We start from the raw sequence: 26,433 nt of genomic DNA on the forward strand, positions 1-26,433 counted from the left end.
TAAATTAAATACATCTGGGTGTATATATTTTTATGAAAGGCATGTAACAAAAGGTGATTTCATCACAAGTGAATTGGAGTGTAACTTAAGCCAAGTGATTGTAGCCCTAAATAAATGCTACCCGTGAGGAAATAGCCACATTATAAATGATGAACAACATGCACTAACATTAAGCTTGCACATCCATACCTTAGGATAAGCTTCTCCTCCTCACGGTGTGGTACAAATCCAAAATCGTTCAAATCCAGTGTATGCTGATTAAATAGTTTCCCGGAGTCGGACAAGTGAAATATTTCCTCACCCGGATGAAGGTCCGGAATAGCATCAGTCACAACAGAATACTTGTTTATAAATGCCCTGTATAAAACAATAACAACCAAACACTTTAAAGGATGAAAAGGACAACATTGCTTGTTCAGAAAGGAATCCTCAATTAATGAACTATCCTCCAATATACAGAAAGAAAAACTGGAATTCTAAATATTAGTCAAACAAGAAACTGGGAGCTGTGGCAAACCCATTAATCCTTAACAGAAGCAACACCATTTATTCCAAAGGGAAGCGCTTACCATATTCCCAGGTTATTTATACAACTCATAGAGGTGTACAATGTGTATGGTAAATGCAGTGTGTTCCCACACAAATATTTGTGTTTATATTATCCCAAATGCACATTGGATTATTCATGGCAAATATCAACCAACATACAAATTACTCATCACAGACACTCTTGTATTTCTTGAATGTGAAAAATATTCACTTTCACCAAGGCTAACATGACTTCATAGTGTTACGGGAAAGACGGATTACATCTGCACAGTTAATTAAAACATTTAAATATAGATGTCCAGAGGGCATTAACAGCCACTTTAAATCCAAGCCAACCTCCATAAACACCAATCTGGTTTTGCTAATCGCTCTTGCTCTTTAAGATAGAAGGAGCAGGAATCGAAAATGGGTTAGCTGAAGGATGGGGCTAAAATACTAGAAGTGGAGAAGTCCCTCAAAGGTGGAATTATTAACTCAACTGCACTTGTCTGAAACAGTGCTTTACACATTATATAGATTTGGATACTGCATTTTATTTTGGCATTTTGTTGGGCACCTACATTCCTACTTGACTTGGTCTAATAGTCTGAATAAACCATAAGTGTTTTTCGAAAGATAAACCTAGAATGTTGACCCTAATAAAAGCAACGCTACATGAAAAGAAGCCATTTTTAGATTGTCTTTTCGCTGCATCTGATTTGGTGAGGTAACGTGTGAAGAACATATTTGCCATCTATAAAAGGGGATTCAATAATAGATGGCACTAATAAACAATAACACACGGAACAAGCTGGTGTCACATCTGAGTGACAGTTGTTCAGCAATTTGAAAGCATAATATGTTCACATGCTGTGCACAGAATTTATGGCAGGGTATTCAACGTAGTTAAAAAAACACTACACTTTTAGGGTTGCAGAACCTGCCCGAGGCTCACAGCAACACAAACTGAAGGGCACAAAATTGTTGGCAATGCACATCCTAGTGAGTGGCAAAGAGGTCTAAGTGGCGAGCGCCCCACAAGAAGAAGCGGTTTTGGAACACCTACAGTTAGGCAAACCACTCATGCTCGACAAGTTGACACGGACGTGCGCTCTGGTGTTGAGACAGCCTGCCAGGTGGCTAGCGACCAGCAAGATCCTAAGCGCTTCTACCCAGTCACAGAATCTCACATCTTCTAGGTTGTGTTGTCTGGCAAGATCTGGACAGATCAGCCGCAAAAAAAGGGGCACAAAAGCTTTAATGGTCAGGCAAAACATCCACAGTTCAATAAAGCGTGTGCTGAACCTGCTGAGAGACCAGAGGCCTTCCATCTCCTGTTCTGCCAGATGCGTCCCCACTTATAGTCACTACATTGGCCCCTGTTAGAGGTGGCCAGAAGGTCTATTCTTGCAAGAAGGTCTTGTCTACTGATCACCAGGACAAGTGAGTCGCCGGATTTCTGATGACATCTAACAGACGCCCTCATTTGCCATCATGCAAGTGCGACCATCAAAATTTCTGGTGAGGAGAGAATGCCCACAAATATGTTATGTACAATACTGCCCCTTTGAACGGGAAGCACGGACAGGATTCCAGCTGCGACTTGGCAGGTTGACAAAAAAGTCCAAGTTTAACGGCAGAGATGTTGTGAACTTCAGGTGATTAGACATCAGCTGCTGCAAGACCTCCTTGAGCAGACAGTCTTCGAGGTACAATAATGAATATTCTACTTACCAGTATGCATCTGTTCTTGGCATGTAGGGCTGCTGACATTCATATCTATAGCATAGATCGCCGCCTAGTGTTGGGTCCGGATGATTGCACATTGTTGTCCTGGAAGAGTCTTCGAAGTATCACGAGATAGGTGGCTCCTCCCCTGGACTACAGTGCGCATGGGCATCGACTCCATCCTCAGATTGTTTTTAGCCATTGTGGCAAAGATGGAGTGTAATAGTGTAAGCGATGGCCATGCCTAAGAGTAAATGCAAGAAAAGTCTGCAGCCGCTACAGGCGCCGGGGAGGAGGGCAGGCGATATGAATGTCAGCAGCCCTACATGCCAAGAACAGATGCATACTGGTAAGTAGCATATTCAGTTCGAGGCATGTGGGCTGCTGAATTCATATCTATAGCATAGAATACATAGCAGTCCCTCAATTAACGGCGGCCGCCCGTGCCAGCTGCATAAGTCTGAAATAGTGTCTTAAGAACAGCCTGCCCTACAGCTGCCTGCTGCTTGGAGTGCACATCTACACAGTAATGTTTGGTAAAGGTATGTGGTGTAGACCATGTGGCTGCTCTACAAATACCTTCCAAAGGGATATTACCAAGGAAAGCCATAGAGGCCCCCAACTTGCGGGTGGAGTGGGCTCTGGGAGGGACCGTTAAAGTGCGCTTAGCCTTGTGATAGCAAATCTGAATACACTTAACGATCCACCTGGCTATACCGGCTTTGGAAATGGGGTTGCCTTTGTGCTGGGCTGAGAAGGCAACAAAGAGCTGTTGTGTCTTTCTAAAGTCTTTTGTCCTATCGATGTAATACATCAATGCTCTTTTGACATCAAGAGTGTGGAGCATCCTTTCTGCTACTGTTTCAGGGTTTTGAAAGAATGCGGGCAGTTCGATGGTTTGATTAACATGAAACTGCGAAACCACCTTAGGAAGGAATTTAGGGTTAGTGCGCAGCACCACCCTGTTGGAATGAATTTGAATAAATGGCTCTTGTACAGTGAGCGCCTGTAGCTCACTAACACGTCGTAGAGAGGTAATGGCAATGAGAAAAGCCACTTTCCATGTCAAGAATTGAATCTCACAGGAATGGAGAGGCTCAAAAGGTGGGCCCATCAACCTGGTGAGGACCACGTTGAGGTTCCACACCGGAGCTGGCGGGGTCCTGGGAGGGATGACCCGCTTTAGCCCTTCTAGGAAGGCTTTAATGGCAGGCACCCTGAAAACAGAGAGGTGCTGCCTGTTTTGGAGATAGGCCGCTATGGCGGATAAGTGTATCCGAATGGAAGCATATGCTAGATTGCATTTGTAAAGATGTAACAAATAGCAGATGATATTAGGAATGGATGCATCTAGCGGGTTGATGTTGTGTTCTGAACAGTAAATGACAAACCGCTTCCATTTCTCCGCATAGCAAGCTCTGGTAGTGGGCTTCCTTGCCTCCCGGATGATGTCCATGCATTCAGGGGGCAAGTCAAGGTAGCCAAATTCTAAGACCTCAGGAGCCAGATCGCCAGGTTGAGCTGTTGCGGATCTGGGTGCTGAATGTCGCCATGGTTCTGCGTCAAGAGCCTGGGTGTGAGGCGCAGCCTTTGATGAGGTACCATGGAGAGTTCTAGAAACGTGGTGTTCCATGGTTGGCGTGCCCACGTTGGAGCAACCAGGATGAGTGTCATCGAGTGTTGCTTTAGCTTTCTTGCCACCAGCGGTATGAGAGGCGCTGGGGGAAAAGCGTACGCAAATCTGCCTGACCAGTTCATCCATATCGCATTGCCCTGCGACTGTGGGTGAGGGAACCTGGCGGCAAAGCTTTGGCATTTTGCGTTTTCCCTTGTGGCAAACAGGTCTATCTCTGGATGACCCCACTGCTGGAAGTACGGGTGGAGTACTGATGGGTGTATCTCCCACTCGTGCATCTGGTGGCTGTACCTGCTGAGCAGATCTTCCATCTGATTGTCCTTGCCCGGGAGGTGTTCCGCCATGAGGAAGATGTTCCTCTGAATGGCCCACTTCCTCATGCTCTGAGCCAGGTGAGACAGCTGTGGAGAGTGTGTACCTCCCTGCTTTTGGATATAGTACATCGCTGTCATGTTGTCCGTCCGGAGCAACACGACCTTGTTGCACAGATGTACTTTGAAGGACTTGAGTGCCATGAAGATTGCCATCAGTTCTAGGTAGTTGATGTGCATCTTCTTTATTTAACGTGGTCTTATGTGTCAAATGTAAGAGATATGCTTTTGGCTCTTTTAGCTTTGGCTCTTTTAGCTACACACTTAGCCCAGCATTGTGAAGGCCTTTTGTGTGATGTGATACTCTTAGCTGCCGATTTTTCATTGCTTATGGGTGACATTTCCGTGGTTGCAGTGTACTTAAAATGAGTGACATTCTGCTGCCAAATGTTGGCCACCTCAAGTGACATTTTATTGTAAGTAAATAAATAACAAAGACATGTAAAGAAATGCATATCAGAAATTAACCCTTTTGAGAAATGAGAACTGCAGCGAAACACCTGAAATAGAAGAGCTAGCCTACAGGCCATGTTTTGAAAACAAAACAAGTAAAGAACGTGAGGCTGTCTGTCTGAGGAACCAATGCCTAATATTAGGAATTAATATAATCTACAATTTACCAATGTAGGAACATGTTCAATATAATTCTCAAAAATACTTTGCCATCATAAGGGTCCGGGCAGGATATTCTTTTCAGATCTGAATAGTATGGATCCTCAATGGTCTGGAAGAATACCTTTTTAAAAAGAAGCAGTAATCTTTAATATAGTGCTTCAACCTGCACTCCTGCCATTTCTAAGCACAAACAAAAACATAGCTGCACTCTACAAGGGAGTTATTGATTGAAACATTTAATGATATATTACGCATTAGAGTGAAAACCACATACTTTTTTAGTCAACACGTACTTTGCCCAACAGTAATACTGTCTCCATTTTTCTCCATGCTCTCTGGGAAAGGAACTACAAAGCAAGCAGTGAGACCTTTCCCTACAATCCCACCAAATTAGGTGGTGTTTTCTTCCCACTGCCACCCTGGACACAGATTTTGTCCTAAATTTGATATGAGCAAGTATTTGCCCATGTCCATGTCCATGATGTGAATAGGCTGTGGCAAGATTTGTGAAAACTCCCAAATGCATTATTTTGTGCGTGTGCACAAACTTCCCAGGGGATTCCAACACTGAAACACCCTCTTCTCACACCTCAGAAAATATTAATTCACAAGAAAATGTAGGTGTATCTTTTACAAGTGCACATCTGCACTCTGAGCCTAACAAACTGAAAAGCTGTGCTATTTGTGAACCGAAGTTGAAGCAAGCATTGGCAAACAAGAGCCTTAAACAGCCAAAGAGACTGGGTGTGTGCAATGTGTGCCAAGGACAGCCAAACGCATACTAGATTTTCAGGATTATCACATAAAATAAACAGATACTAACTTAATCTCATTAGAACGAATTTAAATAGTAAGTGGTCATTTTGAAAGTCTAGCCATGGATTCTATTCTGACCTGCCCTCATGGACCTATGCTGGACATCATTGCCACCTAATCCTAAACTTCCTACGAACTCTTCCCCTCCTGCAACATACATTTGTATTTTTTATGCATTTGTAGAATGTCCTACCTTAGAAGAAAAAATTAGTGGCTTCTTCCAGCCTTTTTGGAAATCCGTGGTATATGTGCGGGCAGTATTTCTGCTCCAGTCAGTGCCAAATTAGGCACATGTGATGCAAACTGTTCCTGTCAGGTACAGCTTGTTTATAGAGAGCGCTTGCGTCTATCTATAGTGGGTGTGTTTATGTCTGCATGGGGGTAAGTCTCTAGGGGTGTGGTCCTGCATGTCTTTGTGCGTTTGTCCATTAAGTGATGTATGAGTCTATGCATCTATAGCTTAGCTATGTGTCTGTGCGCAATGGTGTTTGAGTGTGCAGTGGGTGTGTTTGTTTGTCCTGGGAGGGTGTGTCATTGTAGTTGGGTTGTGTGTATGTGCAGTGAGTATGTCAGTTTGGGCAAGATGAAAGGGGACAAACCAATTAGGCTGGAAACAGGCCAGACGTCTCATGACAGACAGCACCTCCTCAACTGCAAAGAATTTCCCATCTATTTCTTTTTTACTGCAACCCTGAGGTACTTTACCTTAATTTTGACTTCAGAATATCGTGCTACCAGAATATTATATACAAAATATTGAGGGCCAAAATTTTGAGAAGGTAATTGGTAAGTAAAGATTTACTATTCTTAATGCCAGACTCTATATTTTGGTTCTCAATATTTGGCAGCATGATGTTTCTGCAGTAGGTATTTCCACATACAACCAACATGGACCGATGTGCAAATATGCTGCAGCTTATTTTTGGACCAGTATATCCAAAATACCATACCTAAAGTCAACTATTCAAGATCCTTCCAACATTTATGCAATCATTGATAAATCACTGGTCAGTTTTTTATTAAAACAAAAATCCATTAATGGCTCTGTGCCATCCCACGTTGATTTGGGAATATGTGGGACAAGTTGATTGTCTTACAGGACATGTAGGTTTATGTTGGATTTTGTCCCATGGACAAGTAGATTATTAAAAAATGTCCACACCCCTGGGTGGGAGACTGTCAAATGCTGCAGAGACATCCAAGAGGATGAGGACAACTGTGTCTCCTGTGTCCAGATTCATGCAGATGGCTTCTGTGGCAGCGATGAGGGCAGCTCCGCTGCTCTGGTTGGGTCTGAAACCAGAATGAGTAGTGTTGAGGACTTGGTGGTCATGGAGTTATTCAATGATACATTTGTTGATGGTTTTCTCTAGGAGCTTAGCCAGGAATGGTAGCAGGGAGATCAGTCTATAGTTGGCGAGTGTTAAACGGTCTGTAGGGCTCCTTCGGCAAATGGAGGCCATTTGTATGCTACCAAGCATCTGGGAAGGTGACAGAAAAGGTAGAGTCATTCAGAATGGATGTGAGCATGGCTCCGATAGGATGGTTTGCAGTTCTCTGGAGTAGGAGTGGTGGGGGTTAAGTTCCGATGGGGGTGCCAGAGTGACTGCCTGTCATGGTGACGGCAGTTTCTTCTGGGGTGACGACAGGCCATGTGGTAAGGATTGGTTCTTTGCATAAGATCAGGAGGCGTTTGGCAAGGTCTGTCATGTGCGGTTGTGGGTTTAAGTTCCTGTAAGTGGCAGTGATTTTGTTGCTAAATAATTGAGAGAGATTGTCACTGAGGTCCTGTGACAGGGTTATCAAGCTGGAGATGGACGCAGAGGTGAAATCCTTCACAATGGCGAAGAGTTCCTTCTTTCTGTTGGTGTGGGATCAATCTGGTCCACAAACATTGGGTGGTCCAGCTCATTTGGTGTTAGGGTGCATTTGAACGTGCTCCTGTCTCTATTGTTCCGGCTCATGCTCCATTCGAACCAAGTTGTTTGCAGTGGCATTTCATCAGTTTGAGTTACTTTGTGTACCAACTAGCTTAGCTGCTTCTTTTGAAGACAGTCTTAGTGGGAAACCAGTGATGTCACTTCTCGCGCAGACAGACGCAGAACCTTCTTGCTAACCAGGAGGTACCTGGAGAAGTACTCCATGTCTAGTTTTCTGCTCTGCGACCAACTACATTGCTCATTTTTACAACAGGACTAATACCTCCTAAGCAACATTCAAAGGTGACCTTCTGACTGAAGTGACTGCGGGGCAGGATTTGCAAGGGGGCTAGTGTACATCAAGATCATTTTCCCCGGTCTATAATTTACAAGACTCACTGATCCTTTGTAGTGACCTTCCAGGAATGCGGAAAGGATTATGTTCTCCCTCAAACAAGCTCTTTATTCTTAATGTGGGGGACAATTAAATAGGATTCCCTTGTGGAGTAGGACAAGGAGTAGTAGGGTTGCTAGGCCCGATTGCCTTTTGTTTTGCCACTTCTCCATGTATTACCAGAGCAGTTGGTTTAACTGCTGGTTTCGATGGTGGGGCTAGTGCTGGCGAAAATTAAACACTTTTTGAGTGGCAACAAAACTGTGACGCCGTCGGTGCTCTGCCTAGTTTGAACCTCTCTAAGGGCTACTCTTTCTCCCCAAATAGGAGAGAAGCATCGAATTGTATATCCATTAGGCTCGGCTGTACGCACCTGGAAAAACAGGGCAACCTCAACCAAGTGTGCCTTTTCAGGCATGATTCATACCACCATGCAAGCCTTTTTCCACAATATGTGGAAGTACTTTGCCAGCAAATAGGTAACATTCACAGAGTGCAGGGCAAGATTCCTTGCTGAAAATAAATTCTTCCCAACAACCTTCAGTTGCTTAGAGTCTCTGTCTGGGGCACAGTTGGTAAAACCCCTGGGATCTGCTTCGAGTAGGAAGACGCATGTACCACTAAGCTCTGTCGGGAGAAAGGTTTTAATAAGGTATCTTGATCCCCTGGGAATGCCTACTGACAGCCAGGCCAGGCCTGAAGATGGGTGATCCTAAGCCTCCTTGATGCATTAGAGTAAGGCCACATTAAAAGTAGCAGCGGTCCTGAGACTGATGGAGCAAGGTGGAGAAACACAATTTTGTGTACCCCTTGTAAAGCTATACTTCCATAACTATAACATGAACTAATGGAATGATATGTGAAACTAATCAACCTAGAATAAAAATTGCACCTACACAAGTAAGCGTGGGAATTAACTTTGCTTATGTTGCAATTATAATTAACTAATTATGTGATTCTTTCGTGTCCTAAACTAATAAGCAGCTTTTGAAAAGCAGAATGCGGCATAAATGTGCTTTTGTTTACATATTTTGTGGCAAAATATGGGATTAAGTGAGTATATTACGCCTAAGTGTTGCTTATGTGCTAGGTAATTACTAATAGGGAAAACCTTAGCAAGGGGGGAGGTAAACATAAGGGCTAAAATTCTAAAATTAACGTTAGCTTGTGTTTGCTTCTATGATAGTTCCCATTCTGGCCTGTGGGGCCTAATAAAAGATGGCTGACTTGCTGAACTGCGAATAGAAATTGAACTGAGCATGCACAAGCCCGACTCCGAGTTCGAATGCGAGCTGCTTGTGCCTGGAGTGAATGCGGTTCAAGGACAGAGTGGCCTGGAAGTCCAGATGGCTGCCAAAAGAATGAACACAATGGTTATGAACGTGAGAAAGTTTGGTAAAGTTACCAACTAAGAACAGGATTAGGCCTGACGCAGCCCAAAAACAATGACCCATTTAAAATCTAGCACAACAGGCACACCTCAAGGTGGGGGGGTCGAAAATGGACAAATGTCCATGAAAGGAGCACTAGTGCTTAAACTAGGACTGCTTATGTGGTAACAACTTCAAGAAGTGCACACTTTGTAAGAATCGGAGGGAAAATTGTGAAGGAGGCAAAAAAAAAAACCACCTCATGTCAACCAACTCTAGCTCCGTGATGAAGCGCTAACACAAAAAAAAGGATAAAGGTGAATGAACATCAGGGTGCCATGGTGGTGCTATACGGAGCCAGTGATGTCACATCTGTGTTGCATACAGCACATAAATGGAATAAGTTCCACCTACTGCCACAGGGGAGATATTTCAAAGTTTCCAGATTGAGTTAAACGCCTGGGGTTAATCAAAAGGTGAGGCATGTGTAATATCCATTACAAATTATTTTGAGTACAAATCTTATATTTAATTCAAAACCATCAATTTTGAAGATTACAGTAACATAACATTATATGCTAAACTTTTTTTAAATATATTTATTATCATTTTTAGGGCAGCTGGCAGAAGTGTATATGGTAATATTTCATAGGCATCCATGTTCAGGTTTTTACATTTTGTGGGATAGTCTCCTTTATGTCAAAAGTCACCATGAAGTTGTAACAGACATTAGTTGTGTAAAGCAGCTGTCTGGTGGGATGGGGATCCAATACTAGACATAACAATTCAATACTTCTACTACAACCTATCAAACTAAATTGCTTCTTACCACTTTAGAACCTATTCTATACTTAATGAATTGCATCCACAAGCTACAGTCTGTAGGATCCATTGTCTGAGAAGTTCTAAGTGTGGATATAACTTTTTTTGTACTGGGCTGATGAAGTCTGGGAAAATACAACATCCATCATGTTAACCACAGCACAACCTCTGCTGTATTATCCCTGCCTTTCAACCTGCCTTTGCTACAAAATGCAAAAAACACAGTTGATGGACAGAATGTAGAACAATGTCATACATTCACCCCAGTACAAGGATCTGTGCCTAAATCCATTGTTTTTTGCACTCCACACCACCCTGGGTTAGACACTGGCTATATGCAAATCAGCTCTGACCCTGTGCCTCATGGGAACAGTCCAGTCCGAACTACCAAGCCATGTCTTTCCCAGACCGGAATCAAGCATCCAAGGACCGGTTTCTGGCTATCAGCCTTCATCAGCCTGGATAGCTTGACTCCAGTGGTGTGGAGAGCCTGGGACTCACGTCTGAGCATACCCAGCCCACTCGGGGTGAAAATTGCAAAAACCACAGTTGATGGACAGAATGTAGAACAATGTCATACATTCACCCCAGTACAAGGATCTGGGCCTAAATCCATCGTTTTTTTGCATGTAAGACATTGTTCTACATTCTGTCCATCAACTGTGGTTTAAGTTGGAATAAGTCTAAGTGAAGAGGTGTATTAAAACTAGTGGACAAAGGGGCTGTGTCTGTGGTTCTGCTCTGGACACAGCCCCTTTGTCCACTAGTTTTAATACACCTCTTCACTTAGACTTATTCCAGTCTGTTGCCAAGCCCCGGATTTATAGAGAATTCCTCTATTTTTACGGGTTCGCCCCATTCTCTTAAATAAACACCCCAACTCCAGTTCTTTGCCATGATTCTTACTGCTTGCCCCGATCTATACCAGTTGAGCAGTCATTTATATTAATGGGGCCCCTTTTCCCTTCTGTGAAATACTCCTTGCATGATCTTTTGTAGAATACTTCTTGCATAGTCTTGTGAAATATTCATTTGGATTTGCCCGTAGTTTCACGCGGAACGGAGGTTTGTTTACCTGCGTTCCTTTGGCAACCCTCCCTTTTTTCCAAACGGGCTCCCGTACTACTATCACGTGACTACGTGACGACAGCACGCATCGCTAACCACGCCCACCACGCCCCCAATGGCGGCCGCCTTTACCTTTGGCGCTGCCTTCGTTTCCTCAGGGGTGCGCGGAGGGGTGGCATAGGTTGATGGTCGATGTTGAACATCAGAAACTGTAAGTAGAGATTGTAACAGTAGGAAACGCGTTCGTTTCCTTGCCTTTTCTTTCGAACAGAAGGAGTACAATGCGGTATTCTCTGCCGGATTGCGAACTGATTTGCTCCCCTCTCTCTTTGAATTCACAGAATACGTTTCGAGCTTTGTGATCTCTCCCCTCAATCCCCGTGCAGCCAACATTCCCCCATTGAGGAGTGAGCACTTCTTTCATTATTTGGCAATGTGTGTCTAATGTGTCGTCTGTCTTGTATTGTATGTAACTTTGGATCAAGTTGTACTATTATCACGTCGGTAATCCCTGGCACTATTAATATATAGTTATGACTTAGTCACGCACTATCTAGCTTGTAACAAACTGGCAAAAAAATATATCTATGCGTGTTCACCTTCACACCTATATTGATATGTGTGTTCTGGTAGAATCTAAAAAACTTCCACTCAGAAGCAATGCTGATACACCGCACTATGGATAATTCGCATTAATTGAATGTGGGATGATTCACAGATAGAGCGGACTACGTCACTTCACTACGTTGCAGGCATGTAACCAGTTTTTATGACTTATGATCCTCTCTTTCTTCACAGGTTTTTTGCATTTTAAATGTAACCACTTCTGGGTTACTTTTTTCTCTACCCACTTGGCAAATTGCTAGTTTGGGTCTAAAAAGGATTGCAGGTATGGCAGGGTGTTAGTGTACCCTGACCACCCAACTCCTTTAAAAAAAAATTTTTGGTCCTGAAGAAAAACCGGCAAATTCCCCTTGTTGGTTTGAAACATGTAGACCTAACACATACCACAGATACATTTGGTCCTAATTAAGCCTTCACTGTATCGACATACAACTTTTTTTAACATTGTCCAGTAGTCTTAGAATAAATAATCTTTGGATAAGTCATACCAGGACAATTTTTAATTCACTGACTTTTTTTCATTACATTCATCACTCACATACCCGCTCCACTGTATCTCAGGTGTTGCAGCACACCTTGACGGCACTCGGCTGTCAGGGTGGCCCCGATGATGAAGCATGTCACCGACCAGGTCGGTGAGTGAGGGGTTCCTTAAAAACAAAGAAGGACTTCTTTTTTTACATTAGAGTCTCATCCCACCGATATTGGTTTCCAAGCCTTGTCTTGGGTGGTACTCCTTATTTTGTTATACAGCACTCTAGAAATATACTACTCTGAGCTGATGACGCTTTGTTTTACCTTGGGGAGCCTGGGACTTCAGTGGAGGTATTGTTGGAGCTGCTGCGTGAGTATGGGGTGGTGTCTGGCCTCAAAAGTAACAAAAGGAAGTTCTTAGTGTTTAGACAGTCAGCACTGGCTTGAGTGCCCAGGGAACGGTTGCCAGACTTGAAGTTGAGGTGGGATATGGAGAGGTTTTGTTACCTTGGCATGATGGTTGCGCATACGCAAAAGAAACAGCTATAGTACAATGTTGAGCAGATCTTAGACTCCTTGTGGACCTTTGTCTGGCTTTGGAAGACTTTACCATTATCACTTATGGGTAGCGTAGCAAAGTTTAAGATGGTGTTTCTGCCACATGCCTTATGTGAAGCAGAAGGAATTGTGCCCCCTGCACATTGAAGTGTTGTATCAGCTGAATTCCCTTCTCACTTCGTTCATCTGGGCAGGGAGTCAGAGTAGAGTAGGTCACTTGACACTGATGAGGGGTTAAGAGTGTGCCGAATCTGGAATATTATTACTACGCCCCTCGCATGCAGCACGCAGTGAAAAGGACGGAGAAGGGGAACAATTTGGAGAAGTATCTACTGGCAGGTATGGTGGAATGGACCAGCTCCCTACGATTTTGATTGTGGGGTCAGGGGAGTCCTCCACAGCACTCTATGTGGTGCGTCAGACTGCTGCGGTGTAAATAAGGTTAGTGGCAGTAGTAATTGGGGGGTACCAATATGGATTTTGGCTCCATTTCGCCAGAAGGAAGAGGCTAAGTCATACTAATTTTGGAGTGAGGGGGGTTGCCAGTTACAGACCAGTATCCAAATTAGGTATTTATGTCTTTTGAGGATGATCAGGATCGGCTTGTGGTAGGTCTAGGACAATTCCTACACTATGCGGGTGTATCCAATATGGTAAGTGTTCTCTGGTCATCTTATCCTGCGGCTCCAAATACCTCGGCTACATTGGGCGCGATATTGATACTAGAGACTAGGCAGCACCTCTTTTCACAGATCTAGAAGACAATACAGGCGGATAAGCTTAGAGGTCATTTGAGAGTGCGGAATATTTGTGAGTAATATCTCGGGCACCTATTTCGAATGTGGAATGGGCCAGGACATGCGAGTTATTGAAGACTGTGTTCAGTAACACCTAGTTCAAATGAATTCACTGATTTTTTTGCATCGCACCTATATGACTCCTATGCGCTTGCATAAAATTAATCTTGACTGCATTTCAGCATGTTTTCGGTGTGCAGCAGTAGAGGCGGACTTTATGCAAATTGTGTGGGGTTGCTTGCAGGTACGTGCCTTCTGGGAGAGGGTAATTGTACAGTTAGAAGGGACAACCACTCTGTCCCGATAACCCACAAATCAGTTATGCTTGTTGGGTCACATTGTCCTCCCCAAAAAGCATAAAGTGACAATCCGGTTTCTGCAATTGGCTGTTATGTTAGTGGGTTGCAGTCACGAGGATGGAGGTTTGAGCTACCATGAAGAAGCTATGGGTTAGGGATGTTTCGGAAAGGTCGGTGGCAGAAGAAACTAAAATGCGATGGGCCTGGTTTGATGCCTAACTTAGTTGATTTGGAAATCTGGGGCACACTCTGTCATACGTTTTTGGGATCAGAGAGAGGAGATGCAGGGGATGAATAACAGGGAGTAAGAGGTTACAATAGCTGGGTGGTGTTGGTGTGATTGCCCTTTTGGGACCTGAATACACTTGCCTTGTGTTTTTTTTTACGGCATTTGGTTGCCGCCCTTGCCTCCCATGCTCTATCTTAATACTGTAATATTTAACTTGATGTGAGCCTGGAGTGGCTCTGATGCCTTTGTATTTTTCCCAGTTGATGCGCTGTATGTTAGTTGTTTATAAAAATGACAAAGATTTTTCAAAAAGAAATATTGGAACAATCATTAACCTATGCTCTTCGGAAAGTGTCCCCTCCTCATCTGTGTTCGGTTCATCTGCAAATGGGCAGAATATGCCCATTCCCTGTTCGATGTCACCCTTCAGTTTCTGCTCCAGATCATCTAATCTGAGGAACAGGAAAGAAAATGTTAAATGTCAAACATAGAAAATTAAGGGTATGTAGATTAAACGGGCATAGCACTACCAAAACAAACATGTTAGTTGGTATGTTAATAGAGTCTACGACTCATGTTTCACAGATATAGACTAGAACAGAATTCATAAACTGGGGTCCACAAGACTACTCAGGAAATCCTGAACTGCCTTGCAAAATTAAATAATATAATTAATAAATTAAAACTATTACATATATACAAATAGAGGGGGAAAATTAAAAAGACTTTCCATGTTGGATTGTGAATTTAACAAAATACTTGAGCATTTGTATGAGGCATACTTGTTTTTGTAGGTTTTTGTATTGTTTCGAGGCTCAAATCACAGAAATTGCTTAGGCCCGGGGCATAAAGGTTCATAGAATGACTCAGTAGGGATCCCCAGATTCAATTAATGATTCAGAAAGGATTCACAGAAGTCAAAATATTAAGAACCACTGGACTAGAGCATATATAAGTATATGCAGATTTGCAAGTTCTTCCATGAAACAGTTGCCTCAGGAGTCCTTCAAAATATACAAATATGAAATAATAAATCAAAAGAAATGGGTATCTAAACTAAAGGTACAATAACCATTACAGTTAATATAATTATTTACCTGCAAACAATACTCACGCAATGGTTTCTTTATAGAAATGAATGACCCTAAACATTCAGATGAGAATCCTTCGTGGCAATTAGTCCATATTCACATTTTTACAGTTTGTCATCAACAAAACCTAGCCATTTGGCAAATGCAAAAAGGTTTTAGGACTGGTTTATTCCCACCTTCGGGTACCCAGATGACCAAAACCTAGCCATTTGGCAAATGCAAAAAGGTTTTAGGACTGGTTTATTCCCACCTGCGGTTACCCAGATGACCAACCACCTCCACACCCAATCCCCATCTTAAATGATGAGTGCATGTACTGTAGTGTAGTTCCTATTATCCCAATAGGCTCTGCGCATTGGAATAATACCTTCAATAGTATAGGCCTAGACCAGACGTTAACTAGGTCTACTACTGTCGATATTATACTTAAAGTTTTGGGTTTGCCAGCTAGCTCAGAGTTCACTAGAAACTTTCTCGAATGTTCAGGAAGGAATCAACTTCCCTGATTAGACAAGAAGGGATTTAGTTTCTGACAACCATAGAACATGACAACTTTGCTCTCCCCTAATCAAGAGTGTATCTCGAGAGTCGTGTGAACAAAAGGCAATTTATTTTACTCAGTCAGTACGTGCATTCTTAGTCTCATCAGATTGTAGAGAAAAGGAAGAGACGGGCGTGTTCAATAAAAGATGTTATTTATTGATCAGTCTCTTTTCTCATACAAGAGAAATGGATCGATATTATTGCTATACTTATAGTTAAGTAAAGTGCATACATTAAAAGCAGAAGTATAAAATAATACTGTAAAAACATTGATATGGTTTCTAAGCCATATGATGTTTTAAAATGGATAAAATATATTACATACACATATACATTTGACTAAACGTACTCAACTGGTGTTTCTAAATACGCCTACCCCGTGTACCTGACCTAAGCCTAATACGTGGGCGGGAATAGAAAGTTACAGTTTAAGTTAAGTTTTTTTTTGCCAAGTGACTGACTAAAGAATTCTCTGCGAGGGGTTATTCAGTTCTGTACCTGGAATCTAGGATGGATGAGGGATGGTATCTCTCGTCTCTGGTCTCGATATTCCAAGCTGCCTGCGAGGGCTGCTCGGAAACGCCGGTGCTGGATTTCTCGGCAGGAGAAAGCAGCGCGTCTCGTTCTTAGCGCGTCAGGAAGGCGGGGCTGCGCCAGCGGGGTCTGCTCTGCTCTGGGCTTCGGCAAGTCTGGCTGCTCCGTCCTCGTCACCACCGCGTGTGTTTGCATAGGGCAATATCGGTAATATTTATACCTTTAAGGTGCCGAGATTGACGTAAGGATGGACATAGATACGTCAATAAAGATGTCATACGACCAGGTCGTTAGCACATTCTTTTACTGAAGTTCTCGGTGAAATCAAAACAATGGCCGCAGGGTTTTTGCCAGGTTGTCATAGGTTTGATTTGTTTTGAGAACTCCGTATGCCTTATCAGGGGCTGGAGGAATATCGCTTGTCTAATTAGATGGCAAGCGTTATGACCTAATCAGATAACACGTTCCTGTGCCGTAGTGTGGCTTTATCAGATAACGGTTCCTGCATCATGGGGGTTTTCTGCCTCATGGGCTGACTGCTAGTTAACTTGTTAGTTTGCTAACCAGAATAGGGTCAGGAATAGGGGGATCGATACAGAACCTATAGGAATACATCACACCCACTCCACGCTAACTATGGTCATATTTACTAATCTATGCATAGTAAAACATACTATAGAGTATTGTGTATACCTTACCACCCCAAAATACATAAATGCATTTCGAAATTATCAAATATACGGAAAAAAAGCAGTTACATGTATTGTATGCACTCAAGCTGTAGAATAATGCTAAAGTAATCAAGCATTTGTATACATTATTGCTATTCGGTATATGAGAATTTACACATGAAATGGCTCTTAATACAGAAAAAAGTTCGAGACCAATTTCATCACAGAATATAATAATAATGAACTTCCCAGCGGGCAGCTAATGTCTATAAAGTATCTAAAAAATAGAAATTTTAGTTCTCTAAGAATAGTTTCTTACTTTAAGCAGAAGATAAGTGTCCCGAAAAATATGCAAAAATATTATGGGGCTGCTGAAAAAGTTGCTGTCCGTGAACTGGAGGGAAAAATGTTCATGTGACTATTATTAAAGTTGAAGGCCAAATTCAGGGAACGCCGTGTGCGAGCTTGCTCAAAAGTCTCTATTTCTGCTCTGGTGAGAACATCATATCATTTAGGCTTTCGAAAAAGCTGTCAACAGCTTCCTGGGAAAGTTCCACTAACTCGGAAATAGGTGTAACCATGCATTCGTGCGCATGATTGTCTCCATTGACATTCTGATTTGGATTGCTGACAGAAGGTCGTACCTGATCGATGCTGCTTTCATCTTGAACTTCACTACCCCTTAATCGTAGTGGTGAAGCTTCCACGAATGCCGTCATCAGGATTGGTAGCCTTTGAGGGCAGCACAAAGCGTGAGCCTTGATTGGACTCAACAATGTTTCTGCATCCATTGGCGCATCCGATTGTAGCGTCAGACAGGTGTCTAACACGCATTCTTCTCCGCATAGCAGGCACCTTAATACAGGTAAAACACATCGTTGCCACATTGGTCGAAATGATAGAAACCAAGTCATGTTCAGGTCTCTAAGCCGGGATAGTCCCAGGATTTTTGATATCCGGTCCCGGTATCCAATGGCTAGGATTGTTTCTTCCCTTGTCGCAGGTGTTCTGTCTGTGACATGGTTTGCCATAACGAAATATAAGGACTAGGAATAGGATTCCTGCAATCAGTCCCAAAAATCGAATGGACGAAATCTGGAAAAATACCCAGTATGGCTTTGAATGGTGTTAATGCCATCGAAAATACTGTCTTAAATACTTGTGAGACCCCACTGGTATCAGAATATTTAAGATTTCATTCAGGATTTCTGCGAAATGTATGGGGGAATTAGTTGATAACAATGAATGTATCTCTGCAGTCGTCCTTGCGACTTGGAGTTCATACGTTTCTTTTGATGAGGTGAGCCTTTGGCGGCGTCTGAAGAAGCACTGTTTTCATTCTGCTTAAAGTATCTATTCGAATAGAAGTAATTTTCAAGTTGGGCCATGCCCTTGCCTCCCTGTCTGGAAAGGAGCTGGGGAACAATGAGTGTCCACAGCACTTGACCTTCGCAGTCGTAGTTAAGAGATAAGGAGTCCCGGGAATAAGACTACAACATCTGCGATCTACAATTAGAATGTAACTCCCATTATAGAGTCTTTGAAAGAATGGTTCAATCTCTGTTGCAGGTGCGCCTTGCTGGTGACATGAAAGGTTATTTGAGTTCCCTTCACAGGCTCCATGCAAACTAATTCCGTTACACAGAAGTGTACCGCTTAGTGACATTGCACAATTATTGCCACTAAGAAACACTTTCTGTCCTTTATTACTGACACATGCATGTGAATAGGGCAGGTTCCATGTTGTTTTTATGTACCCTTTTCCCAATTTTTCGTACATGCCAGCCTGTATATATTTTTGGCAGTATTGAAACCTGAAGGTTGATATTGGAATATTTATTATCCCATGTATTATCCATTCACTGACAGGTCGTTCTGACATTGTCACTGGTAATCTCTCAAGTTTCTCAATGCTCAGGATTGTATAATCAGCTCCCTTTTGGGCCATACTGATTTGTCTATCAGTAAGGTTAAAGATATAGAATAGTGAAGTCGTGTTGATTAAACACCAAGGCACATAGCCTGAACGCAGATTTTGTAACGTCCAGCCAAGCTGTACAATAGAACGCAATTGTGACTGACCATGTTGTAATAACAGTAAGTCTTGCGATAATATGTCGATTGCTGAAGACACAATGCTGTCCAAAGAAAAAATTCTGGAGGACAGAGTCATTAACCCATTGTCCACTACAGAAAGTGATTTTTCCAAATTAATACGGTCAATTTCCCGTATCCTTTCTGCTGTCTCAATTTGATTAACCTTCCAGGCCTCATTGTATGCTGCATATACAGAGGCTGCTATGAAACGCTTTTGACGCTGTTTGCGTGGTCCCATAGTGAAATCACGCAAGTCAGCACCATCAGTAAGTAAAGTTAGGTGTTGCTTAATTTCTGCCAGTGTGGAAGTTTGTAGCCATTGAAGGCATAATTTGCCCACACTGTAGGTGGTTATTATCCCTGGGTGTTGTCTTTGAGGATATCTAGGGTCTGGCCTGGTCATTTTGAACCCCTGTGTTTTGTTCAGGAATCTGTCTTGACAGTTATTAGCATCTGTGGGCCAGATCAACCACTGTTTCCAATCTGGATGTGTTCTGTTTTGGTTTAATACATAATTTACGTCTATCTCATCATCTGTAGAGGTATTGCTGTACATTGTTGGTTTTGGAATAGACGGTTTATTTAAGTCTTTAATTTTGGCTAGGCCAAGACAGGTAGTTTGTTGGACAGTGTCATTTAGAAATATAATTTGTTCTGGGATCATGCAGGCTCTAAACAAAGATTCTATACCCTGTACTTGCCATTCTTTTGTGCCCCAAACACTACTCAATTCAACATTTTTGTCCCAATAATCAAAACCAAAAGTATTAATTTGTTCAAAGAATGAGTCTGAATATATCAATTTTGTGTTTGTTATCATGGTCTTCATCCCTGTCTTATTTGACAATTTGAAATAAAATGTTTCAGCATTACTTATGTTAAAACCTGAAAAGTATGAATATTTGTCGTAAACGGTTCTTGAGCTTCCTCTTGGAGGGGTTGCACAATGTTCCCATTGATTATAATTTAAAACATTTCTAGGTTGTGCAGATCTATGTAGAAAATGGTTACCATAGTGGTTATAACAGTACATACTATCATAATTTGTAGAATCCTGCAAATAATCATGTTTGGTAAATTTAGCAGACATTACTAAGTCAGACATCATATTATTAATGCTTTCGAAGTCTCAATCATCAGCAAATGAGCTTGGTTTTACAAAGTCACTCAATGAGATCTTAATTTGGTGTGGATATTTCAGGATTTCAACCGGACCATAAATTTCGTAGTCAGTGTTGTCCCATGCTACCCCACCCGGTATAGGATTGGCTGTGAAGTTGACTGAAGAAAGTTCTCTTTTCTCGACGTGTGAAGATGTGTGTGGTTTGAGGATCAAGTTGATTTTCTGACTTGCTGTGTCCATTTTAGCATATTTTCCCTCAATGAAGCGTCCCAACGTTAGTATCATGATGAGCCAAAGTATGAGGATAAATGCACCAAAACCCACCCAAAATTCAATCCATGGGGAAATCAGATATGTTTCTTTCAGTTGTTTCAAAAGTTCTTTAGCTTTATCTTTAAAGGTTTTTGATGATGGCTGTGTCTTTGATTCACTGAAGCCTTCAGAGGAATCATCGAAGTTTAGGAAGTAGCCGGATGCAGTTCTGTCAATTGTTCCAATTGGTTCAGGATTTCTGTTTCTTGCATTTTCACTTGGTACTTCATTATAGATTGGTGTGTCTCTGCTAAATGTTTTTATTTGGGTTTTCAGAGGTCTAAGTTCTATTGCATTGTTGCATAGTCCTTGTTGTTCTTCTGTAGGCGTTTCGAATGTGATGAGCCTCTTTGTTAGGACCTCTGTACTGGTGGCAAACCTTGGTGTTCTGCTACTTATTGGGAGTCCACTTGGCCTACTATTTGTTATCGGCCACATGATTGTGGTTTTACCAGGTCGATGGATACAACTTGGTTCTCCTTTTTACCAGCAAGCGGCGGTAGTACAACTGATCTTGTCCCGTTGACAGACAAGACAGGAACTGCTTTTCTGTAAGAAGGCCCAAATTTCTTCTTTACCGCGATCTTTTCTCTGACTAGATCCCCGACTTTTGGAATCCAGACAGGTCTTGCTGGGACAGGTGGTGGTTCTTCAGTGGTTATTGGCTGTTGTTTCAACTTTATGTTGCTCAGGTCTTTTCTTGTTTCATTTAAGTCCTGTAAAATAGCCGAACGGTCTTTGATATCAAAGCTTTTTTCCTTCACCACTGAAGTCTGACTATCAAGGTCAGAGATTAACATCCTAGTTCCAAATAATAATTCGTACGGACTGAATCCCTTCAGAGAATTTCTTGGCAAGTTATTTAGACTACGTTGGACACTTATTAGATGTTTGACCCACCCAGCTCCTGAACCTAATATCCTTTCCGCTATAGATTGCTTTATGCCTTGGTTTTTTCTTTACACCATCCCGTATCCCTCAGGAAGGAAGTGAGAAGATTCCCGCTGTGCTATGCTCATTTGGCCATGTTTCCCCTCAGGCTGGAGGGCTAGAGTGAAAACAATCGTCAAACGTAGCATGCTCTTAGCGTATATGCCATTTAGACTCGCAAATCTTTGTATAACAGTCCAGACGTCAGCCGAGTGCTGGTGATCTACATTATAAGTGGAAACTAGCCTGTATATGTTAATCGCAAGCCTTGCTTTTTACTCTTGATTTTTTCTGGAGTGAAACGACGAGGTATTACACTGTTTCTCTCCCCACTGCGATTTCTGTTGCAGTTTGGGCAGTTTTTCACAAACATGGTGTGATGCAGGCTCATGCCTGGCCACCAGTACCGTGATTGTAATTCTTCCAGAGAATCTTTTAGTTTGAGGTGTCTGAGACCCTCGCCCATATGTGCGTCTGCGATTAACAAGTTTCTCCTGTCCATGTTTGGAATCACTCTATCCCCCACTCCAGGGATTCGAGCAAAAGGGACGGAGTTTGCATCGATTATGTATGTATAATTGAGTGGATAGTTGATCGGTAGCGCTGAGCAGTCGCCCTTTAATGACGTTTTCACCGCCAGCACTGTTTCACCGTCAATATACTTCACTGTACGCTTTTTTCGAACTACGGAAGCCGATTTGGTTGCTACCGCTGTGGCTGTGTCAGCCAATGAATTCCCTGCAACGTGAACGCCATCACGCTGATGACTCAGTGAATGTGTCACGTGAGTCTTTGGTAGTTCTTTTTGTAAAAGAGCTATTTGTTCCCAGAGCATTTTCTGCTTTATTGGTGCATCTGTGTCATCTTTGTAACCGTTTTGAATCCATGTCTGCAAATCCTTGTTATATGATTTGACGCAGTAATATGAATCTGACACTGTAAGTGTCGGGAATTCGCAATCCGCATTATCTAGCGCCATTTTCAATGCTATTATTTCAGTCTGTTGTTCTGAATTAGTTTCTACTGAGTGTGTTTTTGTTAATAGAGGTTTTAGTTTACCTCCGCGCCACACTTCTTTTGTAATCTCACATGTGGGGTTGTATGCTTGTTCTCCCCAAACGGAGGGTTGAGCATGTCCGTCTGTATAGATTACACAAGCGTAGTGTCGTAAGGGCAGAATGTCGATTGGCAGAGGGAATGTTCTTTCATATTCTAGATTTTGTAATTCCTCTAGTTCTGGATCAAAGTAGTAGTATACTTTGTCCGTTGTGATTGAATTCACCCATTGTATCCATTCCGGATTCAATGTTGTTGTTGGTAAATTACATGGGGTTGTTAATGCCTCAAAGGCTGATTCAGCTGTTCTGACTGTGATGTGTCTACCGTCAGCTTGATCTTTTTCTCTAGCTATTGCGGTTTGAACTGCATGAATAATTTTTTCTTTCATGCTGAATTTCTGTTCAGCTTCTGTGTACAAATGTGATTTGAATGCAATTGGTACCTTTTCTCCCTCATTAGAGGTCAGGTATGTGAATCCGCCTCTCCCTGGGATGACTCGAATCACAAGATTGCGTGTGTTATCACGTGTTTCTAATTTTGTTTTAATCAACATGTCTGTTTGTAAGGATCTCAAAATTTCTGTGTGTATTTGAGTCCAATTGGTTCTTTTAAAATCAGGTTTAATCAGATCATAAAGGGGTTTGACCCTTTCTGCGTAATTTGCAATGTATGTTCTTCCGAAATTTAGGAAGCCTAGAATTGACTGTAGGTTTTTTAGTGTTCTAGGTGCTTGGAGTACGGCACATTTCTCTAGAAAATTGTCAGCCAGGCTACACTTGATAATTCATATCCTAGGAACAGGACTGTCAGATGGGCAATTCTGGATTTTTTAAAGTTGAATTTGTAACCCTCTGCTGCGAACCCAAGTATTATGGTGTTCACTCTCTTCAAGTGAGTCTCCAAGTCATCATCTGTTAAGTATATGTAGTCGACATACGATAATGCTTCGTCGTCATATATTTGTAGTAATTCTGTTACTCTCGCTGAGAATACTCCCGGGCTGTTCTTGTACCCCTGGGCTAACCGACAGAATTGTTTTTGAGTGCCATTTATAGAGAATGCAGACAAATATCTGCTCTCTGGTGCTATGTTTTGACAAAAGAATCCATTAGAGATGTCTAATGTTGTTTTGTATTTTTTGCGCACTATATTATTCATTAGTGCAGCACTATGCGAATTTTGCACTGCAAAAGTTTTGCAACATGAGTTAAGGTGTCGGTAATCCAAAACTAGACGATATGAATTGTCTGGTTTGGAGACCGGAAACAAAGGGTTGTTCATTTGTGAGGTGCAAGTTTCAATCACCCCCTGGTATTCTAGCTGATCTAGTATTTCTTTTACCTGTTTTTTAGCTTCTTGCTTAATTGGGTACTGCCTTTGTGCAGTAGGTTGTGATTTTAACTTGATTTTGTGAGGAGGAGAGTCCTCATCCCATCCTACATGATTTTTATATAAAGCAGGAGCTTGAGCTACTGCCCACTTTCTAGCAAGTGTGTATTTTTTATGAATTGGGATGTGATTTGAGAAGGCAGGCATAATTATTTCTTCGCCATGAGGGCAATCCCTGACAAACTTTGGTGGCCAGTCTTTTTCAGCTAGAAGGATGTCATAGCCCTTGGAGAGATTATCCCAAAATAGTCCCCTTATTTTTCTAGTCTTATCCCCCTCTATACGTAATGTTATTTCGTATATTTTGTGAGGTTTGCTAACTCTGGTGTCTGCAGTTTCCACTTGAAGATATTCATTCGTGTCCACTGTCTCCAGATGATTCATAAGGACTTTGCGAGCTATGCTCACTTCTGCTGCGCTGTCTAGCATTGTCTGAGCCCATTCTCCGTTTTTCAGTTGTGTCCTCAGTATTCTCGGCATTGTTAACTACCTTAATGCTGGCTACCTTCTTTTTTGGAAATTGTAATTTCTTTTTTAGCTGAGCAGGTTCCTTGTCTTTGGACTTGGCGTGCTCTTCTCTTTGTTCTGATCGTCCTCTTCTTTCCGATTTCTGCGAGGAAGTCTGAAAAGATTGAGAGGGACGTGTATCAATGTCTTGATATCTATCAGGCTTTTTTATATTATCCCTATTTCTAAGGTTATATCTTTTCCCAGAGGGGTCACTCTGGGGTGACCTGTGTCTTTGGTTCGGAGATTTTTCTCTTCGCCTAGGAGACCTTCCTCTGGACTGGAATTTCTTTTCTTTAGGATTGGATTGTTTGTTTCCATCCCAGCTCTTTTTCTGTGATGTTGAATTATTATTAAAAAATATTTTTTCAGGACTTTCAATCAGTTGTGGTTTTACTGGTATTCCACCTAAACTATCTCTACCTAGTTCCTCATAGGATTTTTCTATGATTCTGGCAATTTGAGCTGGTTGGTCTGCTATATCTGTCTCCTTTAACCTCTGGCGGATCGCCACGTTTGCTGCTTCTCCCTTTATGTTGGCTAGTAATATAGCCGAGACCTGCTTGAAGTCTTTTAGTAATTTCATACCAAGAGTTAAGGCGGGTTCCGGACCATATTCATCTTGAATTTGTTTTAGCACATCTGGTATTACCGAAATGGATGGAACACCGTGCGTTTTTGTGTAGATGGAAGCAAAGACTGTACCCCAAGTGTCACAGTCCTCAATGTGTGGTGCGATTCCCATTGGAAGACAGATAGTCAGAATCCTGAGTTTTTCTAACGGGGTGGTGTCAGGAAACACCGCCTCTATTTGGGTGATTTTCTGTGCCAACCAGAATGGTATTTGTTCCCGTTTAGCCGGTACTTTACCTAGGCAGGACTGTATGTTCTGTGGTGTAATTTTATTTGTGTTCCCCTGGTGAGGGTCAGCTGTGGAATTTTAATCGCTGGCTGAATTGTTGAAGTCCGCATCACATATTGGACTAATTGTCTATGTATTTTTATTAATTGTTTTAGCTGTGTTAAAAGGTTTGCTGCAGACATCCCGTCGATGTCTGGATGTGGTGTGTATCCGGCTAGGACCGGCCACGTTGCTCCTGGTCTACCTAAAGGACCGAGCCTGGTGATGTGATTATTATGTTTTAGGGCGCCATCAAAATAAGAGCAGGTGCTCTTGAAATTTGAGTGGTACTTCCACCTCCTCGAAATGTGTATGTTTCAGGAGGTTCCTCTATTTTGTAATAGTGGAAATACTTTGTTACAGCATTTGCTGCTGGAAAATGTATCCATGAATAGTATACCTCTGTCTGCCGATATTCGTGTGCCTCAATTCCGAATATGACTGTACCACCTCTAGGTGTCAGTCCATTTTCTATAAGTTTTAAGGTTATAGATTTCCTTTTGATGACCGGGATGAGTATTATCTCCGGGTCTGCATCTTGTAGTGCAGTATCAGCTGCTGCTATTTCAGCTGCTAATCTAACTGCCTCTCTTTCTCCTTCACTGTCTGACATTGTACTGTCCAGAAGGTTATTTTGTTTGTTTGCAGATCAGGTTTCTTATGGAAACAAAGATTAGATGCACAATATTTTGGAACAGTGTATCCTTCAACGTTGACTATACCAAGAACCATACATAGGAGTTCCCTCCTGCGAGGTTTTGGAGGATATTACCTTTCACCCACTCCAGACGTCTTTGGAGTATTATGGGAAAAAAGGGGTCTGAGTGAGAAAGCACGACTGAGTTACTCTAAATGTCTTACGTTAGTTTTATCGCCCTTTCCAAACGCGTTGGGCGCCATGTAGTGTAGTTCCTATTATCCCAATAGGCTCTGCGCATTGGAATAATACCTTCAATAGTATAGGCCTAGACCAGACGTTAACTAGGTCTACTACTGTCGATATTAGACTTAAAGTTTTGGGTTTGCCA

General features: G+C 42.2%; 1 protein-coding gene across 3 annotated transcripts in view; it reads right to left on the bottom strand.

The window, feature by feature from the left end:
- The window catches only part of SLF2 (SMC5/6 complex localization factor 2), a 374,767-nt gene that overhangs the window by 243,533 nt on the left and 104,801 nt on the right, over positions 1-26,433 (bottom strand). For all 3 annotated transcript variants that reach the window (XM_078643649.1, XM_078643650.1, XM_078643651.1), the window contains 2 exons: positions 14,584-14,700; positions 190-357 (listed from right to left, as the gene is read on the bottom strand). In XM_078643649.1, the coding sequence (XP_078499775.1) occupies positions 190-357; positions 14,584-14,700 (285 nt within the window). The remainder of the gene's footprint in view (positions 1-189; positions 358-14,583; positions 14,701-26,433) is intronic.

The sequence above is a fragment of the Lissotriton helveticus genome, chromosome 5_1 (genome assembly GCF_964261635.1).
Source record: "Lissotriton helveticus chromosome 5_1, aLisHel1.1, whole genome shotgun sequence".
NCBI classification, from domain to species: Eukaryota; Metazoa; Chordata; class Amphibia; order Caudata; family Salamandridae; genus Lissotriton; species Lissotriton helveticus.